The sequence below is a fragment of the Crotalus tigris genome, unplaced genomic scaffold, assembly GCF_016545835.1.
Source record: "Crotalus tigris isolate CLP2741 ecotype Arizona unplaced genomic scaffold, ASM1654583v1 scf7180000019068.10715455, whole genome shotgun sequence".
NCBI lineage: Eukaryota > Metazoa > Chordata > Lepidosauria > Squamata > Viperidae > Crotalus > Crotalus tigris.
In genome coordinates this window covers 2,457,650-2,470,338 of record NW_024097358.1, presented here as the reverse complement: position 1 = coordinate 2,470,338, position 12,689 = coordinate 2,457,650, and the positions used below count along the sequence as shown (strand labels likewise).

General features: G+C 42.5%; 1 protein-coding gene across 2 annotated transcripts in view; it reads left to right on the top strand.

The window, feature by feature from the left end:
- Nucleotides 1–833: 833 nt before the first annotated feature.
- Nucleotides 834–12,689, top strand: part of NTRK3 (neurotrophic receptor tyrosine kinase 3) — a 295,014-nt gene continuing 283,158 nt past the window's right edge. For both annotated transcript variants that reach the window (XM_039358815.1, XM_039358816.1), the window contains exon 1: nt 834–1,125. In XM_039358815.1, coding sequence (XP_039214749.1) covers nt 878–1,125 — 248 coding nt within the window. In that variant the 5' untranslated portion in view covers nt 834–877. The remainder of the gene's footprint in view (nt 1,126–12,689) is intronic.

The window sequence follows — 12,689 nt, the reverse complement described above, 5'->3', positions numbered from 1 at the left end:
CTCTCTCTCTCTCTCTCTCCCTCCCTCCCTCCCTCCCTCCCTCTCTCTCTCTCTCTCTCTCTTCCCCCCCCCTCCACTGCCCGGTGCTTTTTATTTTTTTCTTCCTGCAGGTGTTTCAGTTTTCATTCTGCCCAGTAGGTGGGACTTGGGGACTTGGAGCATCAGTATAGGAGCCCCCCTACCCCCCCACCCCGACCGCCCTCGCTTCCTCCTCCTCTTCTTCCTCCTCTTCTTCCTCCTCCTCCTCCTCCTCCTCCTCCTCCTCCTCCTCCTCCTCCTCCTCCTCCTCCGTGCCGCTGCGAATCTTCTCTTGCAATCTTCACAAGTCTAGAGAAGAGCAGCCAGCCAGCCAGCCAGCCAACGAGAGAGAGAGAGGAGGATCAACAAGGCATCGGGACACGCGCGCAACCCCCCCCTCCCCACGCCACCACACACGCACACACACAGACACACAAACACACACACACACACACACACACCCCGCTCACGCGCGCGCATCTCTCCACCAGCCGCTATGCCTGGCGCACCGCGCTTGTAAGAGGGAATTACAGCCTCTCCGCTCGGCCAACATGGTTTCAACGGCGCCAGGATTTTCTCTTGCTCCGATCGCTTGAGGGTGGTTTTTTTGGGGGTGGGTGGGTTTCGGGTTTTTTTGGGGTGGGTGGGTGTTTTTTTGGGGGGGGTTGAGGTTTCCCCCCTCCCTTTCTCTTCTCCCCCCTCCCTTCAAACCTCTCTTTCCCCTCGCCTTCTACGCTGCTCCCTCCCTCCCCTTCTTCTTCTTCTTCTTCCCCTTCGCAATCTTTCCTCCTCTTTCTCTCCCCCCCCCTCTGTGTGTGTCTTTTTTTGTGTTTTTTAAATAAAGCCCCACCGATCGAAGATGGATGTCTCGTTTTGTCCGACCAAATGTAGTTTTTGGAAGGTTTTCTGGCTCTGGAGCATTTGGGGGGACTACTTGGTTTCCGTTTGGGGTTGCCCTGCCAACTGCCTTTGCAACAAGACCGACATCAGTTGCAAAAAACCGGACGACGGCAACCTCTTCCCTCTGCTGGAGGGGCAAGATTCGGGATCCACCAATGGAAATGCCAGCATCAACATCACGGATATCTCTAGGAATATCACTTCGATGTAAGTCCCTCTTTCGCCCTCGGCTCGGCTCTCCCTCTTTTTCTCTCGCTTCCTTCCTTCCTTCCTTCCTTCCTTCCTTCCTTCCTTCCTTCCTTCCTTCCTTCCTTCCTTCCTTCCTCCCCCCCCCGTGTGTCCAAATACGAATGTGTGGTGACTGTAAAGGAGAATGCAGGGGTGGGGTGCGATTAAGAGAAGCGAAGGTTTGGCTTCTGCCCGATGGGGTACCCGACGCCCCTCTGGGCCACCGCTTCTGTCCCGCGACTCGCCTGCTGGGGAAGAAGGTTAGGTGATGGGACCTCTGCGTCTCGCTGAATGCAGATTTAGCATCCTTTCCCCTCCTCCCCCGCAAATCCTGGGAGCCTCCCTCCATGGGGGGGGGGGGAAGCAACAGTTTGAAAAAAAAAAGCACGAAAGGGCCATGGAGTCGGGAAAGGGGTTTGCCAGCAAACTCGAGGGCAATTGGGAGAGGGGCTTGTAAGCGTTTGTGTGGCGGAGAACCGGTCTTTCAGTCACCCACAATCTCGAGCTTGCTGTAACTGTGTGCAAAGAAGAATCTGTGAGAATATGTGTGTTCTCTCTCTCTCTCTCTCTCTCTCTCTCTCTCCCTCCCTCCCTCCCTCCCTCTCTCTCTCTCCATGATCACAGGAGTTTTTCTCCCACCCCTTCCTTTCATACTGGTCTCTCTGTCCTTGTTGATGCTTTTTTTTTTTTAAAGAAAAAAAAAAAAAAACACACGACCCTATTAACACTGCAGATATATATGCCCAGAGAGTGAAAGAGAGAGGGACACACACAAATTCATGCTTGTGTCTGCCTAAAATGACCTTTGGGAAATAATTGTCCTACATAAAGTAATCCATATTCAAGTTATTTTACACACACACACACACACACACACACACAGGCACAGTACAGACACCCAGACACTGACACACACACAAACACATTTTAATTGCAAAGGTGTCTGATTCCAGAATCAGTCCCTTCTCTCATAGCTCCTCTCTCTCTCTCTCTCTCTCTTCCCTTTAAGCTGTGCATATTTTGATTCCCCAGTAGCTGGCCTGAGGTTGGGGGCTGTTGAAAGCCGAGATATTTTTTTTTTAGTGGTGTGTTTTGCTGCTTTATCTGGAAAATCAACTTCCTCCTTTCGCCTTGTTAGGAAATCCCAGTGGATGAAACACCACATAAAATCCCATTAAACGGTGGTGGTGGTGGTGGTGGTGGTGGTGGTGGTGGTGGTGGTGGTGGTGGTGAGGCTGGGAGGGAAAGGAACCATCATTCTCCTCCCTCTTTTCACAAGTTTTATCAACCTAGATTGCAAATATGAATCATATCAAACACCTCTCAGCTTGGCTTTCTGCATTGGGCTAATACACACGCATGCTTGTTTATAGACAAGTGGATGGGGCAAAAAAAAAAAACCCCTCTTCCGTCATTGACAGAGACCAAAGTAGGCTTATTGGGTGGGGAGGGGGAGGGGGAGAGTCCTCCGTGATACTCCTGTGTAAGCAACCCATGGGACTCCCACAGGGATGGGGTTTTCAGGATGAGGAATGTGGGATGCTCATTATTATGATTATTAGGCAGTGAAATGCAGGAAAAGATAGCAATGACTAATGAGAAAGGGGGTGGTGGTTATTCTTATTAATTAAATATCCCAGTGGCACAACACACTTCATAGAAGAAGTGGGGGGAGGGGGACGACAGATGGATGACTTTAGGTTGCTGTTTTCTTCCCTTTCTTCCCCATCTTTGGAAGAGGGGAGGTGCTTTGCGGCTCTAACAGAGCTCAGGGCTAAATTGCCCCAATGTGTATGCGATATTTTTTTGTGTGTGCTTCTTTTGGCAATGAGACCTTCATGGTGCACAGAAGTTAAAAAGGTGACATTTTAAAATCGTGTAAGATGAGCTCTCTGTGTTTCTGTTGGGCTGGGTAGATCCTAAAGGCTGGCCCTTGGCCTTGCAAATAACTTCCCAAAAGTTACTAGACCCTAGAGAGGTGGGTAGCATGGGGGGGGGGAGAGAGAGAGAGAGAGAGAGAGAGAGAGAGAGAGAGAGAGAGAGAGAGAGAGAAGAATATTTCTGTTTCCAAATATTTTCCTGCATGGTCGGTTGGAGACAATACTAACTTGCTAGAGATGATTGGGAGAGTGGTTGCTTTTAAACCCATCCTGCCCTTAGTAACTTTCCTTTTATTGCTATTTTTCTTCCCACATTCCCCCCCCCCATCTCCCCAAGGAATCAGAGAAGCCAACTTTGGAACTAGTCCTGCATTCAGTTCCCAGATGTATCCCTGTTTTTACAGTACAGGATGGTTTCTAGATAACATCAGGAAAAAAATAATAAAAAAAACCCTATATGGATGTTCTCAGCCTGGGGATTCTGGGCCTTCTCATCTTTCAGAGGCATCTTCCCCAGTTTTCACTTTCCCCCTCTTGTTCTCCTGTAATTCACCACCATTTATAAACGAAACGATGTCTTCTTAGTATTTTGTGTGTCTATATCATAATCTGGACTGCTGGGGGAGATATGATTATGTGAATCTTTTGTATCCAGGAAATAACTTGACTGCTTTGGAAACGCTGATCAAGCTGTTAGTTGAATAGGTGGAGGACCTTCTCCATAGTCCAAAAGAAGCAAAGATGTTTTATACTCCCTTTCAAAAGAACACATTTTATTTTATTTTTTCTCCCCAGGAAAAGGTTAGAGGTGGTTAGCCTAGCTGGAAATCTGACTCTACTCCTGATCTCACCTTGGCCTTTTTGAAATAGCTAAGAGAAAAGATACACTGGATATTTCTCTGACTAGTATGATGCTGCAAAAATACCCTTTTGCATTTGGGGGCTAAGAAACAAAGCAGAAAAGGATCTGACTTTTCTTTAAAAGGGATTAACGGTAGACTCTAGGAAGAATTCGGACAACCACAATCTCTGGGGCTACCCACTACGACAGCCAAATGAAGCTTCCATCTTCAAGGGAAGTATTCCATCAACTGTCCAATCCACTGTTGGTTACTGCTTTAAATTTTCAAGATACTTTTTATTTATCTGCAGTTGGAAGCAGGGTGCTGGCTAAACGATCCTTCGCTTGAATAGCAAGGGCTCTTTTCATAGCATGTGCAAGCATGGCATTGAATACATTTCTATCCTATTCCGAAGAAGACCATAACATTCTTAATGGGTCTGCTTAATAATCAAGAGGCTGCAGCTGAGAAACCATGTGGTCAAAGAACCCAAAACAACACCCTCCTCTCCTTGCTGATCTTGCCAAATCACTGGGCTTCTAGCAGGCTTAGAGAAGGCTCGGATGGGGCAATTCTGTCAACCCCCCCCCCATTGAAACAGATCTACAAAGTGGAATCCCCTTTCACTCCCTGGACTGGAGTCACCCCGACCACTTTAATTGGGCTGTTTCTTTCGCCTTCAAGCAACCGGCTGTGTGCAGTGGCCATTCGTTTCACTGCTCGTACTAACGTTGGGGATAAAATCTGCCTTGCTATTTCCCATTGTCTTTCCTTAAGATAAGAAGGGTTCTTCTGTCGCTCTTCTTTTCTCTCAAGTGCTTGAAGATTTTTTGGGAGTTTCTCTGGATGAGGTTTTGACTGACTTCTTCCTTGGTGTGTTTTCTGTGACCTATTGTTTCATCCTCTCTGTAGCCTCCTTGGCTATCCACGTTCTTTGATTTATTTTTATTTTATTTTTTTTAAAAAAAGAAGATTTATGAGAAAAATTCCTTCTGGGTGTCTTTCCTTGGGATTTAATTGAAGATGGGAAGCCAGGTTGGCTGAAGGCTGCTGGAGAGTGATTGGACCAAAATAGACAGAACATTCTCTTCTCTTCTCTTCTCTTCTCTTCTCTTCTCTTCTCTTCTCTTCTCTTCTCTTCTCTTCTCTTCTCTTCTCTTCCTATTCTTCTCTTTCTCTTTCTCTTTCTCCTTCTCTTCCTCTTCCTCTTCCTCTTCCTCTTCCTCTCCTTCCCTTCTCTCTCTCTCTCTCTCTCTCTCTCTCTCTCTCTCTCTCTCTCACACACACACACACACACACACACACACACTACACCCCTTAGTATTTCCTGGGTGAGAGGAGAGAATTCTTTTCTCCCTTGGTGGAAATATCTGAAGCCAATCCCCTTTTGCCAAATTGAACTGGTAGAACACAGCTGCTGTAAAAAGTATCTTGGCTGGTTGATAGGCAGCCGATCAGAGAATGCCCTTTTCATCAGTACTATATTGAAGCCCAATGAGTTGAGACAGTCCAGAGGACAGGCTGAAAGGCTGGACAGTAGCCAGAGGGGGTCCTTCTCTGGGCTTCCCCTCTGAAATGGCCTGAGAAGCTTATCTTGTCAGATAAAGATGGAAGTTACACTAGCTGGTTTATTGTGACACAACAGAGTGTCTGTTTAAGCACCACCAGGGGCTTTTAATTTCATTAACTGTGTCTCTTTGAAGCAATCAGCCTCCTCTGAGGAAAAAAAAATGCTCTGGGATTCTTAGATGTATCCAAACAAGAAAAGGAGAAGGAAAATAATGGATGCTATCATTGCTCTAAAGATATCTATTTGGACTCTGATGCTTAAATATATATATATATATATATATATATATATATATATATATATATATATATATATATATATATATATATATATATTGGAAGACTCTAGAGATGGAAATTGAGCTTTTTCATTTCAATCAGGATGGATTCCAAAGTTTCATTGTGAAGATTGAATAAATAAAGAACACACTCTTGGCTTGCATCAACCCACAGAATAATGTCCACAAACAGTGATGGATACTAGTTAAGAAGATAAAAGATTTTTTAGCCCAGGAGTAAACTGCAGAACATAGGAAACCATTATGCCAGATAGTGGCATTAAACGTAACATCCCAGATAGCCGTTGGTGGTGTCAAAGGCTTCCCCATTTGGAAAATAGGAATTTTTTTTTTAAAGTCAAAATCCTGGATGGAAATGTAGAAATCTTCTAAGATTATCTCATGAAATTAACTGTGAGATTTTTTGCAGTTTCAGAGAACAAGTGTCAGGGGGGAAAATAATGTAAAACACAGCATAAAGGTGCCCAATTTTGATCTGGCCAATATTGGCCTTAGAGTATCTAGAATTGTAAGGATGAGTAAGGAACATGAAGACCAAAGCTTATCCTTTAAATGTGGGTCTGTAGTTTGTGTGTGTTGCTGCTGTTCTGTAATTTTGGGCCCAATTTTTAAAACATTCTTGAAGTAGCAGGTTGCAGATGGATTGGCTATAAAAATGAAGATGTGAATGGAAATAGATTGGGAATAGTTGGGGAATTGATGAATACCTATTTATATTCAGTCAATGTAGTGTTTATGTTACATTGCATGTTTGTGTTACTATGTAGTGATTTAGGCACATTGTAAGGCATCTTTCTGTGTTGTCATTTGTTTAGATCGTGATCTTGGATACTTCATATTCCCAGAAATAGGGGAAAATACATTTTGTACCATTCATCTACCACTATTTAACTTTGGGATTTCTGGGAATTTTGTTTATCACTTCTGGAAATAACCATATCAGGAAGGATGACTTATGTTAACTTGCAACTTCTTTCCAAGGCTCATCCCCAAACCCAACATTTACAAATAAATAACTGCTCAAGTTCCAGAAATTAAATCTTAGACATTTACATGCAAAACCCTGTTCCTTTTGACACTGAGTGATAGATTAACATTTTCCAAGCAAAGGATTTGCAGTGGCTGTTGCTGCTGCCTCAGCACATTCAATGTAATAAAGGCATTTAATTTATATAGCTATTTAGAAGAGATCAAGTAACAGACCAAGTGTTATCTTGTAATCCTTACAACAATCTCTGTTAGAGAAATGGAAGGGATGGGCGACTAGGACCAAAAAAAAAAGTAGCTTCAAACTAAAGAGTTAATGACAAACATGAAAGTTGAAATGATGATGATGATGATGATGTTGATGATAATGATGATGATGTTGGAAGGTGCCTTTGAGGTCTTCTAGTCCAACCCTCTGCTCAGGCAGGAAACCCTATACCATTTCAGACAAATGGCTGTCCAGTCACCATTTAAAATGGATACCCCAAAATATGGCCAAACACTGTTCCATTTTCATGAGTGAAGTAGCCATATCTGTGTTATGGCCTTCAATGCCTCAACAAGATTAAAGGTGGCCTTGACTACCATTGTTCTAGTGGTAGAACAGCAATAGTAATACACATTGAGCTGCTAGTTGCTTCTAGACATTCAGAGAAAGCTTAGGTAAGATCTCATTTCCATTTTATTTCTTCAGATTGGGGAAAAAAGACTTAATGGTAAAAACATGCTGGTTTAACCATTGCCTATACTAATGTAGGTCATCCTCAAAGCCAACTCTTTGTTAACAGGGATGACTCATAAGTAAGACCCTGGTGAATACCAACTTAGGGAGAACTGCAAAGTGCTCTGTGGCCTAAAATTCAGTGTTAGACAGGACATTGAAATCTTAAGCCTACCAAACTGAGCTCTGATTGCCTAATTGTTGAAAACAATATGTGCCAGCTGCACACTCTGTTGGCTTGGCTTAACCAGTTGTCTCTTATGTTGTTGAACTTCTGCTTGCTCTTGGACTTTGCTTTTGCCAACAAGGTACAGCTGTATGGTCAGCATGAAAATCCTTCTCTTTTTATAACCTGCTGATTCCGTATTTGTTGATGGCAGCATATGTTTCTGTGTGGTAGACTGTTGGCTCGCGTTGACTATTGGACAGTGGACAAGATGAAACCTGTAGATAACATGAACCAATGGTCCCAAGTAAAGAATGTTGAGTGATAAGTGAGATGAATTGTATTTCAATGAGCAGTTCTTTCCTTCTGTCATAGTCTACTCTACACCATGGTGGTGCAGTGATTAAAGTGCAGTATTGCAGGCTCGCTCTGCTCACTGCCAGGAGTTCAATCCTGACAGGCTGAGGGTTGATTCGGCCTTCCTTCCTTCTGAAGTCAGTAAATGAGGACCCAGATTGTTGGGGCAATTTGCTGACTCTGTAAACCTCTTAGAGAGTGCTGTAAAGTACTATGAAGCGGTATATAAGTCTAAGCGCGATTGCTACACTGACTGACAGTGGTTTGAATTCAATTTTCAGTCCAAGAATTTTTCCTGGGCTTACCTGAAGAACTAATCCTGCTATATTTTGCACAGAAAACTACTTGCTGTACCACTGATCCATAACTGTGATATTTCCCAGCTTAGCATATTAGGCGAGTGACAGAACTACGGTAGGTAATCCCCCCCCCCCAAATGTCCCCTGTTCCCCATGCTTTCAACTTTTCTCCTACCCAGAATTCAGAGTCTCCCCAGAGTCTGATGGGGTTGGGCAGCTAATCAGTCCAAATAAATAGTAAGTAATAATAATAATAACCAGCTTTGGACTACTGCAGGGGTCTTCATACATTTTGCATAGCTATTCCTCTGCTTGTTATGTGGAATGGAGATTAGTCAAACGTTGCTGCTTCAGATGGCCTGACTGTCCCAGTGGAATCTCTTCCCTTGTCTCCCCATCTCTGATAGACCAATTGACGGATCTTTATAGACTTGTGCATCTGGATACTGTGCTGTTTTGGCTGGCAGCAGCTGCTGCAGAGCTGCTGATATTGTAACGCAAACTAGATACTGCCTCGTGAAGCAAACAGCTCCTTCTCTGAACATTGGGCTGCCTTGCACCAAACTGCTGTGTCAGTGCGATCTCAGACTCCCCGTGACCCAGCGCACTTCTTAAATGCTTGTTGAGGAATTGAACAAAAGCCTCAATTAATTAATGCTCCGATTTGGGCAGCTTTTCTGTTCTCTCCTCCCTTTCTGCATGCTCCCCCTTTCTGGTTGGTCAAAGCAGAACAGACATTCTGTTGCTCTGTTGCTCATTCTGTTTTGTTTTTGTTTTTTTTTGTAGGGGGGAAACCAAGGCTGCTGGCTGTTGTTCTAAATCTGCACAAACACACCCCTGTCTCAAAAAAAAAAAAAAAAAAGTTGGAAGAATTTGAGTCAGTGGGCAAAGATGTGAGTTGGAAGAATATTTCTTCTGACCCAGCAGCTTTGGGGGGAGTGAGCAGCTGATGCTGAAATAAGATAGTGAAAGCAGACTAATAAATGGGTAGTTTTCTATATTTTCTGTCTTGTGTTTTATGGTGAATAGACAACAATGCCAATTTCTACACATTACATGGATGGCTGTTTCCAAATTATCTGAGCATTATGAGATATACTAATGCACAATAAAAGAATTAAAGCTTCTGTGAAGCCAAAACATGCACGCAAGGGTGAAGCTTGCTCACCAGCTGACGGTTTGTTTTTCTGGCCTGGCTTTATGTGGCTGTTTTCTTTCCCTCTCATTTTGCTCTGAGGTGTGTGGGTGACCCCTTATTTGAATACCCACATAGCCTAAATCCTGGGGACTCCTTCAATCCAATACTCCCCCTCCCGGCTTTTTTTATTGCTTGAAGCTGTTTGTACAAGTCCTTTTTGCATTACTGTAGTAGACTAATCCTGAATCTTCTCTAGCAAGGACTGGCTGGGGAATTCTGAGAGTTGAAGTCCACAAGCCTTAAAAGTTGCCAAGTTTGGAGATCCCTGCGTTAGATTGTAAGATTGCTTGACTTAGTCTCTCCCATCCCAGGAGAGCAATTAGACTCAGATAAATTACTGGACCATGCTGCTTTCTAGAAAAGAGAATATCTGGCTATACATAAGGATCATCTTTTCTTTGGGAGGGAATTTCATTTGTTAATGGTACTTATTGCTTTTTCTGTCTATTATTATTATTATTATTATTATTATCAATCATCGCACAGTCAGCCAGATGTTCAGACTGGATTTGGCATTTTGTCTACCTATCGAGTCCTTACCCAGGACCTGGGATAGGGGATGTGGATGTTTGATGGTATTACAGATATCGTCGCAGGATGGAAGCAGTTCCTAGTAAGGCTGCCTTTTGCAATTGACTAATAGCGAATTTGTCAATGCCAATGGTGTTCAAGTGGTGCTCCAGTTGTTTTGGGATTGTACCCAAGGAGCCTATCACTATTGGTACTACCCTTGCTTGCTTTTGCCACAGTCTTTCTATTTCTATTTGTAGGTCTTTGTATTTTGTTATCTTCTCCAGTTCTTTTTCATCTATTCTGCTGTCTCCAGGCACTGCCACGTCCACCATCCAGACTTTTTTATCTTTCTTATTGACAATTGTTAAGTCTGGGGTGTTATGTTGCAGGTGCTTGTCTGTTGTTGTTATTATTATTATTATCTTTTATTCATTAAACATGAACCTCAGTCAACTGAACATTTAAATTGGCTGGCGCTGATGGTTGACATGGGTTGCTACCAGTATCCTAGGTGTCAACCAGGTACCCCCTTAAAATATAAGATGTTCCAAGTAGTGGAGTTTTTTTGTAACATTACTGGAGTTATTGCAGGAAGCTGCAGTTTCTTGATGTATTTTGCAAAGTTTTTGGACAAAGTTCCCAGTGCCCTGATGACAATGGGTATCACTGTTACACGTTTCATCCATAATCGCACAGTTATTGTTGTTGTTATTGTTGTTACTATTATTATTACTATTATTATTATTATTATTATTATTATTATTATTATTATTATTCCTTCAGTGTTGACTCCTGGTGCCTGCCTGGACAAGTCCCTGTAGTTTGCTAGGAAGCATTTTCAGAAGTGCTTTGCCATTGCTTGCTTTTTAGGGCTAGGAAAGACTGACTAGTCCAAAGTCACCCAGATGGCTTTGTGCCTAAGACAGGATTAGAACTCATGGCTTCACACTTTCTAGCCTATTGCCTTAACCACTACATCAAGCTGTCTCTCTCCTTGATGTTTTTAGAAGTGATTACAGTTATGTTGCAATTCTATTTTTTTTAAGCACCATTTTGAGATCCTTGGATATTCCATTTATTTTATGGGTGGACTGACATGTTTGTTTTAATGGCACTTTCTTATGTAATTAGCCACTTAGAACCTTCAAGAATGTGTGGTGTACAAGTTAATTAAGTAATTCGATCTTGGAAGATTCAATAGTTCTACCTTTTTTTCAATCTAAAACCAAATGGAATGGGTTTTCAGTCTCCCAGAAAGTTTGGAAAGATCCTCTTTGAAGTGTTAGCTATACTTCCTAGAAAAAAAAAAACAGCCAGCAATTCCTTACTGTGGATGGGATAAGAGGAGGTTAAGAAGCTGGTTGGCTGATGTCTAAGCTGCTATTCTGTTAAATGCTAGAAGTGTTAGTTTAGTCCCAAAGTACTACAAACACATCTATCTTTACATCTCAAGGGATGAGATCCTGAACTAGGAGCCATTAAGCTTTGTTTGCTATGCTCTTTCTTTTTTGGACTCTCTAGAGTAGCGCAGAGACATTATCTGTTATCATGTACTTGGGCACCATCCCTGTCTGAACAGCTGCTTGAAGGAATAGCAACACTAACTAAATTCTCACAGAGGGTTGATATATCGTTTCTTTTTCTCTCTCTACCACCCTCCCAAATTATAGCTTCATTTATTTGCAGTTCTTGTCAAGCGCAGAAAATCAGGAGCCCAGGCAGTTCAAAATAAATATAAGTTTATTGTATGCTGATGCTGTCTGCAAGAATCTGAATTACTAATGATCAAAGCAAACGGGTGGTAGATAAGAGTCAACAGAATTCAAGGAGGGCTGAACTTAGATCTCTTGTGGGTACAAAAGGACTCAAGACTGATGATCTATTTTACTCCTCCCTCCAGATCAGCCTAGTCATCTCCTACAGTTCTTATTCAATAAGTTAGATTGTGTTAGACACAAAAACTGTGGTTTAATCAGACTTGTCGTATGCACATAAGACAGAAGGTCTCTGAAGCCATATGTCATGACCCTTTCAGTTGACTCCTTATTGCAGGACAAGAAGATAGCCTGAGATGAGCCTGTCAGATCTAGACCCTGAAGTTGGAGGCTTTGGATGTGAGCCATTTTCAGCAGTGAGCCTCACAATAGAGTTAAATCAAGAGATTAGGGTGCCTCTGAATCCTAGAAAGCATTGTGCAAGTCCTAGAGAATGGAATGTATTCTTAAAGAAAATGGCATCTTGTGATTATGGGCTACTTGGAAACTTTCAAGTCCCAAGAGCTTAATGTAATAATCCCTTGAGTCCAATCATTTCATACTTGAACCAACTGTTCTTATCTTGGTTTGTTTGTTGATTTATTTATCAGATTTACCCCATTTTAAAAATCTTATGTGAATTCACAAGATATTCGGCATTTTCACATGAAATTTCAGGAGTACATTTTAGAATGGGACAATCAGAGACCTGAAAAAGTTGCCTTTCCCTGATATAACCTGGCTCCCTGTGCTTCAGTTTAATGGTGCTGTTCATTAGACAAATCTCTGTTGTCCTAAAATCACTCTGGCTTGTTTCTTAATTCTTGGCTTAGATACCAGACTGATCTTGGCTTCTATCTTGCATTGCTTTCAGATTATATGTTCATGGATAAGGAATGTTATAATAATTTAGCTATGGCTTTGTCCTGAATCTCTGGTATGTTTTAGAATATACTGA